The 20653-nt window shown below is 44.2% G+C and overlaps 2 protein-coding genes across 4 annotated transcripts in view; one reads left to right on the forward strand and one right to left on the reverse strand.

Annotated features, from left to right (window-relative positions):
- Nucleotides 1-897: 897 nt before the first annotated feature.
- zgc:158403 (tetratricopeptide repeat protein 39A) lies at nt 898-19492 on the forward strand. Of its 3 annotated transcripts, none has more exons than XM_056287200.1 (18): nt 898-924; nt 2813-2917; nt 3398-3529; nt 4459-4517; nt 4669-4736; nt 5604-5668; nt 5954-6053; nt 6154-6219; nt 6347-6455; nt 8010-8077; nt 8812-8871; nt 9135-9296; nt 10207-10298; nt 10478-10598; nt 10705-10816; nt 10972-11086; nt 16360-16476; nt 16952-19492. In XM_056287200.1, the coding sequence occupies exons 2-18, from the start codon at nt 2823-2825 to the stop codon at nt 17061-17063; spliced, it is 1653 nt and encodes a 550-aa protein (XP_056143175.1). In that variant the 5' UTR covers nt 898-924; nt 2813-2822; the 3' UTR covers nt 17064-19492. The 3 variants fall into 3 exon arrangements, with proteins under 3 accessions (XP_056143175.1, XP_056143174.1, XP_056143176.1); XM_056287199.1 differs by lacking the exon at nt 898-924 and adding an exon at nt 1757-1989; XM_056287201.1 differs by lacking the exons at nt 898-924; nt 2813-2917 and having other exon boundaries at nt 3451-3529; nt 4674-4736.
- A 139-nt stretch (nt 19493-19631) lies between these two features.
- Nucleotides 19632-20653, reverse strand: part of gadd45gip1 (growth arrest and DNA-damage-inducible, gamma interacting protein 1) — a 1502-nt gene continuing 480 nt past the window's right edge. Inside the window, exon 2 of the mRNA XM_056287202.1 lies at nt 19632-20216. Coding sequence (XP_056143177.1) covers nt 19928-20216 — 289 coding nt within the window. The 3' untranslated portion in view covers nt 19632-19927. The remainder of the gene's footprint in view (nt 20217-20653) is intronic.

The raw sequence follows: 20653 nt of genomic DNA on the forward strand, positions 1-20653 counted from the left end.
TACAACACATGGCTAAACATGTGAAAAAATGGCAGTTTGCATCATATTTGTGTTAATGTGTGTGTGTGTGTACGCGCGTGTGCACACTTCAAAAAGTATTGCACACTTATTTAGTGTGCAAACTGCAGCGACCAAATAACTGTTGTTGTTTTTCTTTCACTTCACCTATTTTTTTCCACAGCTAAAATGTTGTGGAGTTGAAAACTTGGCAGCAATTTTCCGCATTCAGCAGAATGTGATGATGTCATCATTGAGACCAGGGTACTCTAAATAATGTCTTTAGACATTGTTTTGTTGTTATTGTATCTATCCACTGAATTGTGGGAACACATGCACACAAACACGCTTGCTTTTCATTTGACAAATTAACACATTCCTCTGTGTTTGTTTGTCGTCGGCGGCTCTGGTGTGCAGCCCAGCTTTTTTTATTTATTTATTTTATGCATTTGCCTCAGCATGCCACCTCCTCGGTTTCCCTTTGTGCTCTGTTGTTTCTCTTATTTACAGCTGGCCTTGTTGCCTTGGTGTTGCTGATGAGCTTGGAGATCACAAGGAGGCATTCAGCACATCCGGTTGTTGTCTGACTTGGAAGAATATTGTGACGTGGTTAAATAATGGACTGCGTGTCCACTTATCCATGCGCGTTACAATATGAACACAGCCACTCCGCTTGAATCAATTTATTAGATCGATGTCCTCCTGTTGCATTACTCAGTTAGCTATACATTTGTAGCTGGGACGCCATTAATTCTTTTTAAAGTTTGATGAGTATTCTGGAGGACCGGCGTTTTCTTGCGGTTCCCGCTTGCATTAGATAGGGTTTTACAAACGTGACAACAGCGCCATCATGTGATATGTGCTGGTCGCGGAAGTGTGACGTCACGGCGTGGTCAGACTTCCCACATTTCAAACGGCAAGCAATCTGTATGTTATTTTTCATCTCAAGTGTATTTTTACTTGGTTTTAAAAAAAGTTAACGATTCATTTAAATTTCACAAACATAAGCCAGAGATTTTTTGCAAGGGTCGTTGACGGATACATGCAATTACACTTCACGTCCACAAGGTGTCCGGTCGTTCGTCTATCCAAAAAAAGCCAAAATATTAAGAATTCTGTGAACGACTAATACTCGGCAGCGCTTTAAGCGATGACGTTCACCATTGTGTTTCCCATTCATCGTCGGCGTTGTTAGCAAAAGGCGTGGTGTGCGTCAGCTGTATGTTGATGAAACGTCAAACCATCGCTGCACATTAACTGCGATGCGTGGATAGGCGTAAAGACAGCGCTCGCTCCAGTTTGTTTGGTCGGCGCTTTGCGTGGCTGAAACCCATTTCGCGTGTATTTGCTTTCTGGGCTTCCCGTAGCCACTTGTTCTCACACAGTGTGCTGCTACCTGGAGGCCATCACCAGAGCCGTGGGAGTCGCCTCTGTTCTCACGGCGGTGGACTGGGAAATGAACCCTGACACGGCCAAACAGCGCTAGCCGACATATTTCCGCGTTGGCTCCGCTCCAAATATGTTGTGCAGGAACTGTTGCGGTGTGGTGAACGATATGCATGATAAACTTATGCAGGTTTACCATGCAGGAGGCATCACCACTACACCCACCTGATCCCCCCCCCCCCATTTCAGTCGGGAGGCGGATTTTTAGGTGCGTGGCACCTGGGCTGCGTTGTTAAGGCGGAGTCAGGGGGGCGAACGCGCTCCTCGGTCGTTGCGCATGCGCAGACGCTTCTTTCCGCGGACGGAGTGACGGACCTCTCATAAGCGCAGCGCAAGTGAACCCCAGGCGCTCGTCGGTTTGTCAAGAGTTTGCCCGACGTTTCCTTGCGGATGCTCCCGAATTCCCTTCCCAGTTTTTATTGCAACAAACCCGGCGGTTGCTTTCCCCCGACAGTTGGCCGAGTTAGTTTTTTAGAGGAGTGTTGTTGGGCACGCCGCCCGGGGCGAGAACATGTCAAATGGGAAAGACGCATCTGCGACGAACTAGTAAGTAAGCGGCTGCAACGTTGTTGCGCCTATTCTGCGTCTTCCTGTTGTCCCGCTTGTGCTGCAGTGGAGATTTACTGCAGCAAAGTTCACATCTGTGGACGGAAATCTTGAATTTGTTGAACACTTCGTTTTTTTTTTTTTTTTGTTTTTTTTTTGAGGGTGTTGGTCCAAAGTGGAAGTGGAAGACCTTTTTAAGTCACCCAGACCTTTTTTTCTGTCTCATGCACTTAAAAGCAGCGTTTTGCTGTTCCCCGTCACCCCCCCCCCAAAGGCAGGGGTGTAAAACAACTCGATCACCAAGCTTTGAGGTTCAGCCTCATCGCAGAGTGCTGATAAGAAGTGACACGTGTAAAAATGCACCTGCAACTTGTGTTTCACCAGGTTGGATTCGTCTGCAAACTGAATTGGCTCATCTTGTGTCTGATGCTGTTAGGTTATATAAATGCTCCTAAATGACCCCCGCCTAGTATAACCTGGGGCTTTGCATGAGTCGGGCGATTTGGATCTATGCTAAGGTAGGCAAACAAAACGGCAACCTGAACACTGCTGCTGACCGTCACCTGCTCCTGTCTGGGATACTCGTGGATCCTGTTCGATCCCAGAAGAGGAGCACTTGGCATGGAGGCGCAGTGTTGGCCCTGGTTGCAGCCGGCAACACCTTTTGGCCTTACCTCTGAGAGAGAAAAAAGCTGGATGATTGAAGATGCTCATTCTTATATGTGCACGATTTCCTTGATTTATGTATGCTGTTGTGTGTGTGTGTGTGTGTGTGTGTGTGTGTGTGTGTGTGTGTGTGTGTGTGTGTGTGTGTGTATATCAGCTCCTCACAGATGCCCCTGAAAGAGTGCCTGGATGAGTGCATGGAGGCCCTGGACCTCTTCCTCAACAACCATTTCAACGAGAGCCTGGATAGGCTGCGGCCACGGTAACAGAAAAACTAATATCCCGAGTCAGGTGTGGTTATACAGGTTTACACTCACAAGTTTTCTCCAACACACTAGTGGCATATCTGAGTTTGTTTCCAGCCCTTCGGAGACTGAGGCATTGCTTAGACTGTGTAGCTTTGTTGTGTGAACTGTGAAGGGTTGCACTTCCTGTCGGCCAGACCACCAGGCTGTCTCCGCTAGTCCTCCAGGATATTAAGTGTTTGCTGAAGCTGACGCCCAAGTCTTTACTGACTCAACACCAAACAGAACCGCAGTGCTGCAAAGCAAACACTGTGCAATGCTCAGGGTAGAATGAGAATGTAGGAGAGGCGTAGATAGGGAGAATAAAGACGGTGAGAAATTTATCTTGTCGCACGAGGAAAATTTTAATCTGTAGCCATCCTGCTCTCTCGCTCTCTTTCCTTCTCTCTCTCTCTCCCTCTCTGAATGCCCATCCTGTCCTCATGTTTCCTGCACAGAGCAAATGAAAGCATGTACCATGCTCTTATCTACGCTACCGTGCTGGAAATGCAGGCTATGATGACGTTCCAGCATGATGACATCACCAACGCAGGAAACAACATGAAGAGTGCCCAGGAGATCTGTCAGAGGTCAGCATGTCTCAAAGAGTGGATGAACACTGGTTAAGACCAGATTTAGGTCCCATCAGGTCATCTTGCTTTTTGTGGAAGTTTTTCTAAAACCACGCACCTTAAATCTTGCGTTGTTTCTGTGAAAAATCTGATTTCATTACAGACCTCCTCTGTAATGTTGAATCCTGACATGTGTCGTCACATATTCATCAAGACGGAAGAGCTTCAGAAGTTCGTTGCAAAACTGTTATTGATAAACTGATTGTCGTCATTGTTTAACAGATTTATGTCATCAAAATACAGCTTTTTAGTCCGGTGATTTCTATTTAAAATCAAAAATGGGCCTTGAGCCCTCTTATGGAAGATGGTTAGCTGGTTACACAATTCAACACATTTGTGTCTTCCCTTTGCTTTACAAAATCAAAATAGTTGGAAATCTAGCTAAGACAGTTAATTATATTCCTGTTTTCTTCATAGCTCAGGAGTCCCTATGTCAAATGTGATTGAAGAAAATTAAGATTACATTACTCAGTAATTTGCACACACTAACTGATGGTACGGTAATGTGTTGCATAACTATCTATCACTCTCCATGATTCAGCGCTGCCCGTCAGTAGCTCTGAGTTACTGCATAAAATGTATTATCCAGAAAATTTGATACCCCTCACTTGTCACGTAAGCCTCCCAAGACATTGCTGAACTATTCTTCGGCTACCCATAAGCCATAACAGGCAAATTATGCATTATATCACAGCCAGCTTGTCTGAGATGATGCTGCAACTTTGCAGTATTTGCTAGGGAGGTGCATGTCAGAGAGGGAAAAATGAGAAGTTTGATTGGCAGAGACTAGAGAGCTGCCTTGTTTAATGGGACTAATGACTCTGTCTCTTGTGACATGCAATGATGATGAAGTCATGTCACGTGATAATTCGTTTTTGATGCATTAGGTTTCGACGGAAATCCCAAGGTTTAGTCAACAAGTCATCTGGGGAATCACTTACTGAAGGTATAGAACTTTGTTTTGTGGGTGAATATATTCATGTAATCTTGATATTGGTTGATGTAAGCAGTTTCTGTTATTCTGTATGACTTTGTGTGTGTGTGTGTGTGTGTGTGTGTGTATGGGGGGGCACATGTGCTTCCATGTGTGTTTGCAGAGCAGCTCCATGCTGAAGTATGTTACGCTGAATGCCAACTCCAAAGAGCTGCTCTCACCTTCTTACAGGTCCAGTAATACACTTCTTCCTACCTGGAAAGATCTATATATGTATCCTCTTTTGATTAGTGCTCGACTTTAAAAGAAAATAAACTGTTGGTTAAGGCTTTTGTAAACCAACAGTGCATCAAAGATTCCATTTTGGCAATTTTTATGACTGTGTAGCTTTAAACAGAATGTCTATAAGTAAGACTCTGTGTTACTGGAATATTCACGCAGAGCATAACATTAACTAAAAATATCGCTGGGTGGCATGGTGGTCTATTCCATTGCCTACCAACACGGGGTTTGCCATATCGAATCCCTGCGTTACCTCCGGCTTGGTTGGGCATCCCTACAGACACGATTGGCCGTGTCTGCGGGTGGGAAGCCGGATGTGAGTATGTGTCCTGGTCGCTGCACTAGCGCCGCCTCTGGTTGGTCGGGGCACCTGTTCAGGGGGGAGGGGGAACTGGGGGGAATAGCGTGATCCTCCCACGCACTACGTCCCCCTGGTGAAACTCCTCACTGTCAGGTGAAAAGAAGCGGCTGGTGACTCCACATGTATCAGAGGAGGCGTGTGGTAGTCTGCAGCCCTCCCCCGGATCAGCAGAGGGGGTGGAGCAGCGACCGGGACAGCTTGGAAGAGTGGGGTAATTGGCCGGATACAACTGGGGAGAAAAGGGGGGGGGGATCCATTATCTAAAATATTGCTGTGCAAGATTCATCAAAACTCTCTGATTTGGCCTTTTTTGTGGCATTGAAATTTATAGTGATGCCATGTTCTGAAAGGATATACTGCAGATGTAGTCTTCTCTTTGCAAATTGAGAGAGAGAGAGAGGTTGTTTAAATTTAAGTGAAGATTTTACTTTTTTCTCACTGCCTTGTTCTTGCAGGATGAGAACATGGTGAGTTTTATTAAGGGAGGAATCAAAGTACGCAACAGCTACCTGATTTACAAGTAAGTCGTCGTATGTGAGACGGAAAAATGTCAGGAATATGAAGTGTCTGGCTTGTGATTGTTGAATGAGAGAGAATACGTTGCCTGAGTAAATTGTTGGTTTGGGAGAGAGATTTTCTGTAGTTTTTCTGTTTAGTTTGGGGCCATTTTTATGAAGTAAAATGCATGCCATTATCTGTCCAATCAGATTTGCTTTTATTGCATAATGGGACACTATTATACCCATTATCTTATTACACCTAATTGTGTTGGAAGATGAGTGACATAATTGTCTTCATCACCCAGGGAGCTGCATTCCTACATTGAGTCTCGAAACTCCCTCAGAGGACCCTGCCACATTCACTTAGAGGGAGGAATATCGTTTGGAATAGGGGCATTTAACTTGGTATGTTGCACAAGCATCCTAAATTATTCCACTTTCTGACTAGACATTAAGTAGAAACCGGACAGAGTTCATTTAAAAATTCTCCTTTCTCTTTTGTCAGACTCTTTCTCTGTTCCCTGCACGGATACTCAAAGTTCTAGAGTTTGCCGGTTTCTCCGGAGACAAGGTTCGGCACAATTAAAACCTGGTTTAGAATCAGAACACTTTATCACCATCTGCCTCAATGCCTGACCAGCATGGAGACAAGAATACTGATGGCGATTTCCCCCCCCCCCCTTCATTTCCCTTTGTAGGAATATGGTCTGTCCAAACTGCATGATGGTGCGACAGGGAAGAACTTGCGCTCCATGCTGTGTGCCTTGCTACTGCTCTGCTACTACACCTTCCTCACATTCATACTGGGTAGGAACCACTGTAAACCATCCACACGCCATATAGATCTAAGGTCAAACCCATCATATGAGAAAGATGTCAAAAGATGATTTATTTTCACTTAGTCAGTTTTTTTTTGTCTATTTTCAAAGGTAATTTTCCTTCCCAGTACACATTCTCTTTTAATTTATCTAAGCATGGAAATGGACTGAAGGTGTAGTGAAAGGAACCCTTATACTTGCAAGATTGTCATGAAATTCTGCTGTGTGCAATTGTATTCGTGTGTATATAAACATGCATATACACTGATGAGCCAAAACATTATGACCACTCACAGGTGAACCGAATAATGTTGGATCATTGCCAAACAAGGGCACGTGTTAAGGCCTGGGTAGATTAGATGGTAAGCGAACAATCAGTTCTGGTTTTCAACATGTTGGATGCAGGAGAAATGGGCAGTAGTAAAGACCTGAGCGACTTGGACAAGGGCCAAACTGAGTTATAGCCAGACGACTGGGTCACAGCATCTCTGAAGCGGCAAGGCTTGTGGGGTGCTCCCTGTCAGCAGTGGTGAGTACCTACTGACAGTAATCCAAGGAGGGACAAACCCCAAACCACTGACAGGCTGTCGGGCGCCCAAGGCTCATCGATGCGCGAGGACAACAAAGGCTATCCCGTCTGGTCCAAACCAACAGAAGGTCTACTGTAGCACAAGTCATAGAACATTTTAATGATGGTTACAGGAGGAATGGGTCACAACACTGTATTGCACCCTGCTGGTAATGGGGCTGTGTAGCCGAAACCCAGTCAGAGTGCCCATGATGACCCCAGTCCACCATCGAAAGTGCCGACAATGGGCACGCAAGCTTCGGAACTGGACCCTGGAGCAGTGGAAGAAGGTCGCCTGGTCCCACGAGTCCCAGTTTTCTTTTAGATCACATGGATGGCTGTGTACGCGTGCACTGTACCCGAGGAAGTGACGGTACTAAAATGCACTGTGGGAAGACAAGCCAGTGGCGGGAGTATGATGCTCTGGGCAATGTTCTGCTGGGAAACTCTGGGTCCGGCCATTCATGTGGATGTCAATTTAACATGTACCACATACCTTAAACATCATTGCAGACCAGGTACACCTCTTCATGGCAATGGTATTCCCTGATGGCTGTGGCCTCGTTCAGCAGGATAATGCACCCTGCACACATTGATTTGAGCTGGTTTGAGGAACATGATGAAGTGTTCAGGGTGTTGCCGTGACCTCCAAATTCTGCAGCTCTCAATTCGATTGAGCATCTGTGGGATATGCTGGACCGACCAAGTGCGATCCACAGTGTCTCCACCTCACAACTTACAGGACTTGAAGGATCTGCTGCTAATGTTTGGGTACCAGATACCACAGGACACATTCAGGGGTCTTCTAAGAGTCCATGCCTCTGCAGCTCGGTGCTGTTTTGGCATCACATAAAGGACCAACAGCATATTAGGCAGGTGGTCATAATGTTTTAGCTCATCAGTGTACATTTCTGGAAGGACATTGAAAGAGTCACATCACCAAATATTTAACCTCCTTCTTTTCCTCCTGTTCAGGGACAGGTGAAGGGGAAGCGGCCGATGCTGAGAAGCTTCTGAAACCTTTCCGGCTCCGCTACCCACGGGTGAGCAGCTCTCACTCCGGCATTTTCCATCTACATTTTATTTTTTTTAACCTTCCATACCTCCTTCCACTCAAATTGCTTTTTTATTAACCTCTTGCATTGTCCACCTTTCCACATCTGCTCCTTCACTCCATTCACCCTTTTCTTATCCAGCCACTTGTCTTTTTCCACCCCTTCCCCGCTTCACATGGAGCTCGCCTGGTATACACTCACCTTTTCACCTGATACACTACTTCTCTCCACCTTCATCTCACGCTGTTAACCATCCCTCCTGCATCCAAACCTATGTCACCAGCAGTCTTGCGCTATCTCTGTTTCCTTTCCTTTACCCCACTCCACATTCAAACTCACACCATCAGCCCTTTGACTCCACCTGACACTTGCATTCCTCTGCGGTGCTAATCCTTATTTCCACTCCACCTTTTATCCACATGGCTGACCAGCCCACAAAACAAACTTGACGCTGTAGAACATGGGCACCAGTACGGGGAGGCAAAGTCTTGACTAAACACCATCAAATATTATTGGTATTTAATGTCGGTAATTGCTGATGGAGACACGTGAATTTAATACACAGTTGAGACAATGAGTTGGCATTTTAAAAATTGCATAACAATGAACAGTAACACTTTTATTCTTAACTGCTTTCCCTGCAACATCACAAGTCTGACTATACTCAAGACTAGTTTGAGAATCCGGTTGTTTGAATCATAATTTCTCTCTCCTCTATCCAGGGGGCAATTTTCCTCTTCTTTGCAGGCAGGATTGAGGAGATCAAGGGCAACATTGATGAGGTATGGCCGTCAGAATGTCTTAAGTATTGCAGGAATTAATGAAAGCAAATACAGTATTAACTGTACATGTAATGCTTGCAATACAGCATGTAGGTGCATAACTTTTCATTATGGATGATGCTAGCAGGAATCAGACTTACATTGGCCTTGTTAGTGCCATGTTGCTGCTCAGTTATGAAAAATGTGTAATTCTTTACAGAAGGCAAATGCATTTTAGTTTTGTTTTTGTTTTTTTAATTTGGACAATGCTGCTGTACCACTAGGCGGTGGCGCTCTTTGAGGAGGGCTGCAAAGCCCAGCAGACATGGAAGCAGTTCCACCACATGTGCTACTGGGAGTTGATGTGGTGCTTCACCTACAAGCGAATATGGAAGATGGCCTACTTCTACGCAGACCTACTGAGCCAGGAGAGCCGCTGGTCTAAGGTACTCAACACATGGAAGAGCAGTGAGGATTGCAATTACTTGCTTTAATTTCCCTAAACCAGTTGGAAAATCATGTTGTAGTTGGTGTAGACTGATGGTCACTTTTGAGAAGGCTGAATTTTGGAATTGGTCAAAATTAACAAATCAAGTCAGTTTTATTTGTATAGCCCAATGTCACAAATTACAAATTTGCCTCAGTGGGCTTTAGGGCAATACAACATCCTGTCTGTCCTTAGACCCTCGCTTTGGATGCAATGGATGTTGTTAGTACAGAATAAAACACAACTTACAGAATACAACATTGAAATAGGATAACAGAGTAATAATGGAATTATAAGATATATGAAGAATATGATGAGGAGGATGTCAAGCAGTGTCCAGATGACACTGGAACAGCCCAGGACCTGAGCCATGTGACCCCCATCACCATGTAGACCTGACAGGACAAGACTACACATGCACACGGGAGACTCGCATCACACCATTCACATACACGGGAGAAGAGACGAGAAAAAACACTAGTCACACATCAGAGAGAGAGAGAGAAGTATACAACATTGAAACAGGCTAACAAAATTATATAATGTGATGAGGGGGATGCCAGGCACCGTTCAGGTGGCAACCACCGTCACCATGGAGACCTGGGAGGAGGATAGACTTAACGTGCACACGGGAGACTGTCATCGCACCACTCACATACACAGCAGAGGAGAAAGGAGAGGACATTCAGAGAGAGAGAAAAGATGAGAGGGACGAGAACAGTTTGCAATAGTCAGTCTATGCTCTTATAACGTCGTCTGCAGATCAGTGCTCGGTAAATTCATTAAGACAGAAACCGACCCACCATGTAGTACAGGTTGTGATGTACTCAATCCTCTCTATCTCGCTCGCTCTCCCCCCTTCCTTGCAGGCCATGTATGTGTATATGAAGGCTGCTTACCTCACCATGCTGCCACGAGATGAAGCCAGGCCTTTTGGAGAAGACGAGGTGGAGCTGTTCCGGTAATGGTACACACAAATGACCATACAATCTAAAAATGCTGGGCTGTGTGTCACTAGCTATGATTCGAGTAAATGATGATTGCCAGGATTATTGTTTTTTTTTTCTGTGTTAATCTACCACCATGCTAACCAACTCCTTTTACACTCTCTCTGTGTTCATTCTTTCCCTATGCCGTCAGACAAGTGCCCACTTTCAAGCAAAAGATAGCAGGGAAGTCTCCCCCAACTGAGAAGTTTGCCATTCGTAAAGCCAGACGGTATAGGGCTCAGTGCCCCGTCAGGCTACCTGTGCCAGTGCTGGTAAGGTTGAACACACATATACACAAACTCACACGCGCAACATGCACCCATTCAAAAAGTATTCTTAGCTCTGACGGCATTTTCTCCTGCTCATTCTCTTTCGTAGGAGATGATGTACATGTGGAACGGTTTCGCTATGATCAGCAAGCAACCAGAGTTGACTCAAGGGATGATGGAGACGTTGGCAGAAGCTGAACGCGCCCTGCTGGAGGCTCCTGGTACAGCAACTCACCCCTACATGTCATGCAAGCAGTCGACATTTAAAAGGCCAAGTCATTTTAAAAACATAACTTTGGAAATTAGTTGGTGGCTTGTCCGAGTGGAATCGTAATAACCCGGGTTTAGCTGATGGTGTCCACCTCTTCCTCTGCAGGGAATGAATATTCAGTGGACGACCAGTGTGTGATTCACCTTCTGAAGGGTCTGTGTCTGAAGAACCAGGGTCAGATGCAGGCAGCTGAGGAATACTTTAACAAAGTGTATACGAGGTGAGTTCCAGTGGGTTGAATAATATGGAATTGAGAGAAGGTTATTTGCGCCACGTGAAACTTGAGAAACCAAATGCTTTTTTTTTCTGATTAGAGAAACGTCGACTACTGTTGATTGTGGTACGATTGTCAAAATTACATAATCGCCTGATCGCGATTAGTTGACCTGACCGTGATCATTTTGCATAATCGTCAGAATCATTTCTATTCGTTTGTGTAAAAACAGCTGGATGAAACTAACAGAAATGTCATATTTCCATCACTATTTCCACGTCGTTTCCCACCATTTGTTGTTTGACTGGCGTTCTTTTAATGACATCCTCTTGTTGTGCCCCTTCTGCGATGGTTTAATGGCACATTTGACCTGACCGGGATCATTTCACCTAGTCGTTAGAATCGTTTCCATTCATTTGTATAAAAACAGCTGGATGAAACTAACAGAAATTTCATATTTCCATCACTATTTCCATGTCATTTTCCACCGTTTGTCGTTTGACTGGTGCTCTTTTAATGATGTCATCTTGGTGCGCCCCTGGCACATGAGTGGTGCCAACAAACTGTTTATCTTCAGACGCTTATTCTATAATATTTGACGACTGCATTTCAACGAGCATCTGTTGACATTAACATTATGGACATAGTTGCAGAGCCAAACATCACAGCACCACTGTGGGCACATTTTGGTTTTAAGCCAAATGAAAAAGGAGAGCCCAGTAACTTGGAGGAGGCGATTTGTCGGATTTGCAGCAAAAAGGTGGCGGTCAAAAGCGCTAATACCACAAATTTAAAAAAAGCCATCTATGGATCCACCACCCCACCCAATTCGCGGAATTTGGAAAGACAGCCACCGCCGCAGTTCCACCCCGGCAATTGGCTGTTCCTGAAGCTTCGGGCGAGTGTCTAAATATAAACGTGACAGTACCAGATGGTGCATGTTAACAGACAGTGTAACACGAAGAAATGCGGCCGCTCCGTACGGTTGGAAAAACCAACATTTAAAGAAATGCTGCAAAAGTTGGACAAACAGTACGAATTACCAGGAAAAAACATCTCCAGAACTGCAATCCCCAGTTTATACAACCAAGTGAAGGATGATATTATCAAGAATTTAAAAGAAATTGACTTTTACTCAGCCACTACAGACATGTGGTCAAGCTCAAATATGACCCCATACATGAGTTTAACAATACATGACCTCACCACTGACTGGACTCTAACAGTCGAAGTGTTTAGGAACAAGATATACAGCAGAGAACCACGCAGCTGATACACTTGCAGAATGCCTTCAGTCTGCTTTGGCAGATTGGGCATTAGATGAGAAGAAAATGTCCTGCATAACCACAGGTAATGGTTCTGACCTTGTGGCTGCAATAGCCAAACTTAGTTGGCCATGGCTAAATTGCTTTGGCCATAATCTCCATTTAGCTGTCACAAATGCCACAGCAAGTGAGAAGGAATGCACAGCTCATGCCTTGGGATTGTGTAAAAGTCTGGTCACCACTTTCAACCTCAGCTGGTTAAAGAAGAGAGACCTGAGAAAGGCACAGACTGAGGCCAATCTCCCCCAACAGTCTAATTCTGGTGGGTTATTCATTTATTTATTTAAAACATTTATACAAGTCAATTTGTAAACATAGTCATTTTTATTCATAATTTACTTTTACATTATTTATCATTTTCGAAATTGAAACTATAAATGTTAGGTCATTGCCATGTTATCTGGGTATAATGAACAAAATCCTAAACAAATGTTTTATCTTTCCTGCAGGATGCATCTACACGATGGGAGTACCAAGCAAAAAATGGTAGAGAGGGTGCCGGAACAACTCACTGCCATAAGACGCGTCTTGATCGATGACAAAACATGGGCACCTCAACCCGACCTTTCAGGATACATCTGTCTTGGAATCCATCAATGCAGCACTGAAACCGGTGAATGATTTTACTGATGTTCTATCAGGGGAAAAGTATGTGACTGTGTCCTCTGTGAAGCCTATGCTGGACCTTCTAAAGGGAGAACGCTTATCCCCAGAACCCAAGGACACCACACTCGCAGCAAATATCAAGAAAAAAAATGTGCTATGTTCTTGATGAAAAGTACAGTGCAACGCCACTTCAAGAGCTCCCGAGAGAGGCCACCCTCCTCGATCCAAGGTATAGGGGCAACATCGGGGGTGCAGTGGTCATGGATGATACTAAAGACCAGCTATTAAGGGAGATGATGGAGATAGAGGAAGGAGGCAACAGGGACGGCGGTGGGGACTGTAACAGAGCTGTGGCAGAAGATGATGGCTCTGCATCTCCTGTGCCCAAGAAGAAGAGGCTGTGCGACCTGTTGCAGAACAGAAGAACCTCAATTGCTAACCAGGCTGTGCCAAAAAGAGTGCGGGCTGATAGTGAACTAAGACGGTACCTGCAGGAAGAGACACTGGATCTCTTGGTGGATCCTCTGATGATGTGGTGCAACAACCAAGCAAGGTTCCCTTTGATGGCCAAGTTAGCAAGAAAGTACATGTGCATTTGTGCAACAAGTACTGTCTCAGAGAGAATGTTCGGTACAGCTGGCCACATTTTGGCCCCAGTGAGATGTTGCCCTAAGCCAGATCAGGTTAACATGTTGGTGTTCCTTGCCTGGAATCTACTTAACCAGTGAGGAGCACGACTGGCTGTTGTTGTGGTTGACAAGGATATGGCCTGTTTTGGCCATAGTACGTTGTTTATTTTGATTATTGGTACCTTCCATTTTCACTAATTTCTTTGTATATTTCAATAATAGACTTTGTATATTTAAGTTGTTATTTATGTCATGTCTGCCATGTGCAATTTTTGCTCAAGGGGCTTTACAGCAACACAACATCCCGTCCTTAGACTCTCGCATCAGATGAGGAACAACTCCATAAAAAAAAAAAATTAAAAAAAAACCTTTAACGGAGAAAAAATAGGACGAAACCTCAGGGAGAGCAACAGAGAAGGGATCTCTCTCCCAGGATGGACAACATGCAATGGATGTTGCGTTTGCACAATACAACACTGAACGAGGATAACAGAATTATAATGGAGTTATAAAGTTTATGAAGAATATGAAGCGCAGGATGCCAATCAGTGTCCAGACGCCACCGGAACAGCCCAGGACCCAAGCCACATGACCAGCATCACCATGTAAAAAAAAAAAAAAAAAAAACCCAGGATAACAAAAATTATATGGAAAGAGTGTCAGGAGTGATTTGCGACAGAAAGGTACCAGCAGGGGTTAAAGGGAAGGTTTACAAGAAGGTTGTGAGACCAGCTATATTATGTGGTTTGGAGATGGTGCGCTAATGAAAAGACAGTAGGCGGAGCTGGAGGTGGCAGAGTTGAAGATGCTAAGATTTTAATTGGGAGTGGTGAAGAAGGGACAGGATTAGGAACGTGTATATTAGAGGGTCAGCTCAGGTTGGATGGTTTGGAGACAAAGCAAGAGAGGCAAGATTGAGATGGTTTGGACATGTGTGGAGGGGAGATGCTGGGTATATTGGGAGAGGGATGCTGAATATGGAGCTGCCAGGGAAGAGGAAAAGAGGAAGGCCAAAGAGGAGGTTTATGGATGTGGTGAGGGAGGACATGTAGGTGGCTGGTGTGACAGAGGAAGATGCAGAGGACAGGAAGAGATGGAAACAGATGAGCCGCTGTGCCGATCTCTAACGGGAGCAGCCAAAAGTAGTGGTAGTAGTAGATATGGAAAAACAGATAGAATTTTAATATTTATTTATTCATGTTCAGTTCAGTGCCAATAAATGGCTGTTCTTCTTCATAAGGTATATGTATATTATTAAACTATGATTAGGCTTGTACCATAATAGTGGCATAAAATGATCAGAAAAAGACAATTGGGGCATGCGGGTAGCATAGCGGTCTATTCCGTTGCCTACCAACATGGGGATCATCGGTTCGAATCCCCGTGTTACTTCCAGCTTGGTAGGGCATCCCTACAGACACAATTGGCCATGTCTAGGGGTGGGAAGCTGGATGTGGGTGTGTGTCCGGGTCGCTGCACTAGCACCTCCTCTGGTCTCTGGTCAGTCGGGGCACCTGTTCAGAGGGGAGGGGGAACTGCGGGGAACAGCATGAGCCTCCCACGCGCTATGTCCCCCTGGTGAAACTCCTCACTGTCAGGTGAAAAGAAGCAGCTGGTGACTCCACATGTATCAGAGGAGGTATGTGGTAGTCCGTAGCCCTCCCCGGATCAGCAGAGGGGGTGGAGCAGTGACCGGGACGACTCAGAAAATGGAGTAATTGGCCAAATACAACTGGGGAGAAAAGGGGGAGGAACAGCAAAAAAAAAAGAGAAGAATTAAATCATTAATCGCCATTATTTGTATGACAATTAATCAACTAAAATTTCATGATCGTGACAGCCCTACTTAGGACGTCAGATTTTAAAATAAATGAATGGTTTGTAGGTTAATCCCCAGTTTTGCCTTGCTGTATCTTCCTTTTTAGATGCTATGTCTGCCATTATGTGTCATCCCAATTGAAAAGGATCTGGCAAATCCATTGACGGATGCAGTGTCATAGAATCTTGCCCTCACAATCTATTAGTTATTATTAGTTATCACAATCTGTTAGTACTATTAGTTGCAGGGGTTGATGTCCCAAACATCGGGAAAACAAGAAACGCAGGCAGAGGGCAGGGTCTCTGCACAAACAGACGTTGATACAGACTAATGGCCAGTGGGCCGTAATGACTAGGTACATTTCTGAATAGGTTATGCTATTTCCTGGGGGAAAATGCTACTTAGTATGCCTTTAAGGGTGTAACATTTTCCTGGTTGTAGTTATAAATATATCTGCAGTGTTTCCAAGGGCAGTTCTCAGTTTGATGTATCAGCAGTGTTTGCGAAGAGGCTAATGGCTTCTGAACCCACCCATCAAGTTATACAATGACTTTGCATGGCAGTGAATGGTAACATAGTGTTCTTTGTTAGAATTAGGGATGTTTCTCATGTGATTAAGCCCTGCCTTTTGTTATGAATAACTCTCCTTTCAGGCAGCACTTGGTGTACAACCTATATTAACATATTCAGCTCTTATTCCTTTGCCTCTGCAAAGATTTGAATAGGCACTGTTTAATTAGGAAAAATAACAGAGCTTGTCTGTTCAGGTCTGCTGCAGATGTGAAATGTCTTTTTGGAGGTCATGACAGGTGGACTCAAATACAGTGCATCATAGTAAAATTACATTTAAACTATGGATGACGGTGAAGTCATTTCACATCCCTCCCATGTGTCCTCCAGTGAAAAGAAGATCAAGTTTGACCATTATCTGGTGCCGAACGCTGTCCTGGAGCTCAGTCTACTCTATATCGACCAGGGCAGGAGGCACGAAGCTATCAAACTACTGCACAAGGCCAAGTGAGTAATTGTTTTGCAGCGGTTTCATTTCATTCATACAGCAGGTATAAGAGGCAGCTAAACCATGTCGATGATTAGAATAGCAAATGAAGAGAAATGGCTAATAAACCTTGTCTCTCACATTTTCACTCACATTGAAGTCACATAGCTAATACCCCTGTCCAGAGTGGCTAAATACAAGAATGGGGTAAACTAAATGCTTAGGTCACCAATATTATAAGCAACCAGTTGCAGAGAATGCAACGGTTAAAATCACAGATCCATTTTGGTTGGTAGCCTACAAAAATTCTTCTGTCCTTAGAACTTGCATTTAGACAGGAGACAGAACAGTATGGGTGCAAGTAGAGGTGCCTTCCTCCCCACAAGCCTATTGATGCAAGTCTGAAAATTATTTTATAGTATCCTGAATGGAAGTCCTAGTCTATTTTTCCTATAATACAGCTCAGTCATTTGTTCGGTCTTTTCCCCCTTTCAGAAACAACTACAAAGAATACTCCATGGAATCCCGTACTCAGTTCAGGGTGCATGCTGCCCTGGCCAAACTCAAAGCCGACCCTGGTGACCAGGAAGAAATAACTCATCTGTAAACAAAAGTAAATGTCATCATGATGGACAAGACCAGATGCCATGGACTTTCCCTTTCCCACCATGTTTGGTGCCCATTTGAATATTGGGTGTTCTAGTGGTCTTCAGAACCTTCTATAGACCCGTTTCCTCATTCCCCGTGTCTGCAATGACTCACCTATGGACAAGAGTGCCATCTTTTGGAGTTTGGTATCGCTCTGGTTTTACGTGATTGGCTTCCAAGGCAGACGCTGGTGTCCAAATGGAGCTGGGGCTCCGATTTAACTGCCTTTTATTAGTCTACCTAATTTGAGCATATCCATTATTTTATGGATGAGGTTTTTATCAATGTTTACACTAAAAATTAAAGAACACTGGATCTTAAGAAGTGCACTTTTAGATTATCTGTTAATTGATTTGAATGAATTTTAAAGGCTTTTATGACTATATTGTATATTAGTGGGTTTAGTATATTGCACTTAAGCTACTACGTGATTGAATTCTTTTAGTATACTGTAGTTCTTATTAAAATGTTGACGAAAATTACAAAAGTACAAAGGAGCTACTCATGAGCGCTTACTGGCAAGAGTTAACGTGTCCTGGTAGTGTAAAGGATATACAGTGGCTTCAGAACGTATCCAGACCCCTTCACCTTTTGTACACTGTTGTAGGTTTTTAATGGATAAAACTGCCATTTTTCCCCATCTACACCCAATAACCCATGAGTGGAAAACATGTTTAGAAATATGCAAACTTATTAAAAATCAAAAACTACAGTATTCAGACCCTTAATTCAGTACTTTGTAGAAGCCCCTTTGGCAGCAATTACAGCTTTGGTCTTCTTTGCTAATGGCTACAAGCTTTGCCGAACTGGATTTGGGCAGTTTATCCCATTCTTCCCGGCAGATCCTCTCAAGCTCCGTCAGATTGGATGGGAAGCGTCTGAACTGTCGTCTTCAGGTTTCTCTACAGATGTCATCTTCAGGTTTCTCCCCAGATGTTCTATGAGGTTTTAAGTCTGACCTTTGGCTGGGCCAGTCAAGGCCAGTCAGACTTGTCCCGAAGCCACTCCAGCATTGTCTTGTCTGTATGCTTTTAAGTGATTGTCGTGCTAAAAGGTGGACCTTCGCCCCAGTCTGAGGTCTTGTGCAACCTGGAGCAGATTTGCTTCGATGACCTCTCTGGATTTAGCTGCATTCATCTTTCCCTCAATTTTGGCCAGTCTCCCCGTCTCTGCTGCTGAGAAGAGAAGCACCCCCATAGCACGACGTTGCCACACGTTTCACCCTAGGGATGGTATTAACCAGGGGATGAGCATTGCCTGGTGTTTGCCAGACCTAGTGCTGTAAGTTCTGTCCCAGAGTTAAGTTTTTGTCTCATCAGACCAAAGAATCTTTTTCCTCATGTTCTGAGTCCTTTAAATGTAATTTGGTAAAGTGGGCTGTCCGATCCCTTTCACTGGAGTGGCTTACGGTCTAGCCACTCTACCATTAAGGCCTGATTGATGGAGTGCTGCTGAGATGGTTGTCCTTCCAGCAGGTCTTCCCATCTCCACAGAGGACTTCCGAAGCTCTGTTATACCCACTTTCACACTGACCAAAAAAACCCACTACCATCCGCCTTTGGTCAATGTAAAAAGGCGGATGTTAGCGGGTTTTTTTGGCCAGTGTGAAAGGGGTATTAGAGTGACTTGAGTTTTTGGCTACCTCCCTGACAAGGCCCTTACTTGGTTACTCAGTTAGGCCAAACAGCAAACTCCAGGAAGAGCCCTTAATTATTGAGGCCAGTGTGCTCCTGGGAACACTCAAAGCTTTAGAAATGGTTTTATACCCTTGCTCTGATCTATGCCTCACCACAATTTTATCGTGGAGGTCTAAAGAGAGTTCCTTGGACTTCAGGGTTTGGTTTTTGGTCTGACTGACATGCAAGGGGAATTGTGGGACCTTGTATACACAGGTGTTTGCCTTTCTAAATCAACTTGCCACAGGTGAACTCCAATTCTAGACGTCTCAGGGATAATTAAAGCAAACAGGATCCACCTGACCACAATTTGGGAGTGCCCTGGCAAAGGGCCTGAAAACTTTTTTTTGATTTTTAATTTGCAAAAATTTCAAAAAAGATGTTTTCACTGTCATTACAGGTTATTGAGTGTGGATTGATGGGGGGGGGGGTATGGCAATTTTATCCATTTAAAATTAAATCAACACAGTGTGCGAAAAGTGAAGGAGTCTGAATACTTTATAAAGCCACTGTATAGCAACTGTTCACTCTTCTGTTTGCATTTGTCTGTATTCTGCTCTGGACTGGTATATGCACTTTCTAAAGACTTTTGCTGAATATTCAAAAGAATATTACACCAGTAATACACCGCTTCTTACACGATGCCAAAAGTAACATCCGTCTGTAGGTCATCAATGTTAACCTCACCTTGGTTTGGATGTATTTAGATAAAGAACTCAATGATTTTGTAACTTACTGGCAAAAACTATGGCTATGTCGTCTGTATGTAGGGTAATTTATTATAACTGACAGCGTGATGTGTACAGGGAAAATAATTGAGTTTGAAGAAATGAAGACAACATGACATTCGATTTCTATAAATACAATCATTTTTATAAAATGGATGGCCGACACGAGTCAAACAGTATAAGTTTGATTTACCTACTTGGGAGTAGAAAATGGGTGGGGTTTACTACAACAAATTATATACGATTTCACAAACATTTTCTTCTGCTGTAATTGCTTAAGAACATTGATGTTCAATGCAAACCATCCCCCATCTGCTACTTATGAGGCCTAAAACAGATGTGAAGAACTGGCAAATAATATTTGACTCATGTCTGACAGCTAATTATGTACAATAATTCAAAACGTGTCAGTCTTAGGATTACGGAGATGCTACAGGAGCAGCGTGTGCTGCTGCCTGTTCCTCTCTGAGTCTGCGTTTCATTAGTTTCTTCTTCTTTTTCTCTTCCTTCTCGATTTCCTTGACCATTTCCAGGAATTTGGGGCTCCGGTAGTCCACCGCATAGCCAAAACGCTCCTGGGCCTCGGCCAGCAATTTGGCACGGCGGAGTTTGTCCTCTTTCAGCTTCTTCTTGGCCTCCCGCTTTTCCCTTCGCCAGTCGGCTATCATCTTGGGCATCTTGGCCATATTAGCCGCGACCAGTTTCTCTCTGCAATGATAATGGACCAGGGTTAGGAATTGGCACGTTATACAGTTGGTTCTGAATGCTGTAAGCCACAGCAACAAGGCTAAGCGCTGCAAGATACGTTATGTCGCTGAAGGTATATAATCGTTAGCGAAGATGGCTACCTATTGCTAGTTCCCGTTGCCTCTGACATCAGCGTGAGACAGCTGTCAGACCTCACCAAGTCTCCATTTGGTGGTAGGTTTAACCACAAAGAGCAGCATGAGGAAAGCGAAAATTCGCGATAAAGTGGTAGTTGCAAGTCCCTCGGCGAGGACCAAACGAGAGGTAAATATACAACATCACCCGTCTGGTTTCGGTGTACACTGCACGCAACTGTTTCGAAAAATAAAACCGTCGAGCGCAGAGCGACGGAGAATGTAGAAAGTGGAAGAATTAAAATAAAATAAAGGTACGTCACG

The sequence above is a fragment of the Lampris incognitus genome, chromosome 10, assembly GCF_029633865.1.
Source record: "Lampris incognitus isolate fLamInc1 chromosome 10, fLamInc1.hap2, whole genome shotgun sequence".
In the NCBI taxonomy this organism is placed as follows: Eukaryota; Metazoa; Chordata; class Actinopteri; order Lampriformes; family Lampridae; genus Lampris; species Lampris incognitus.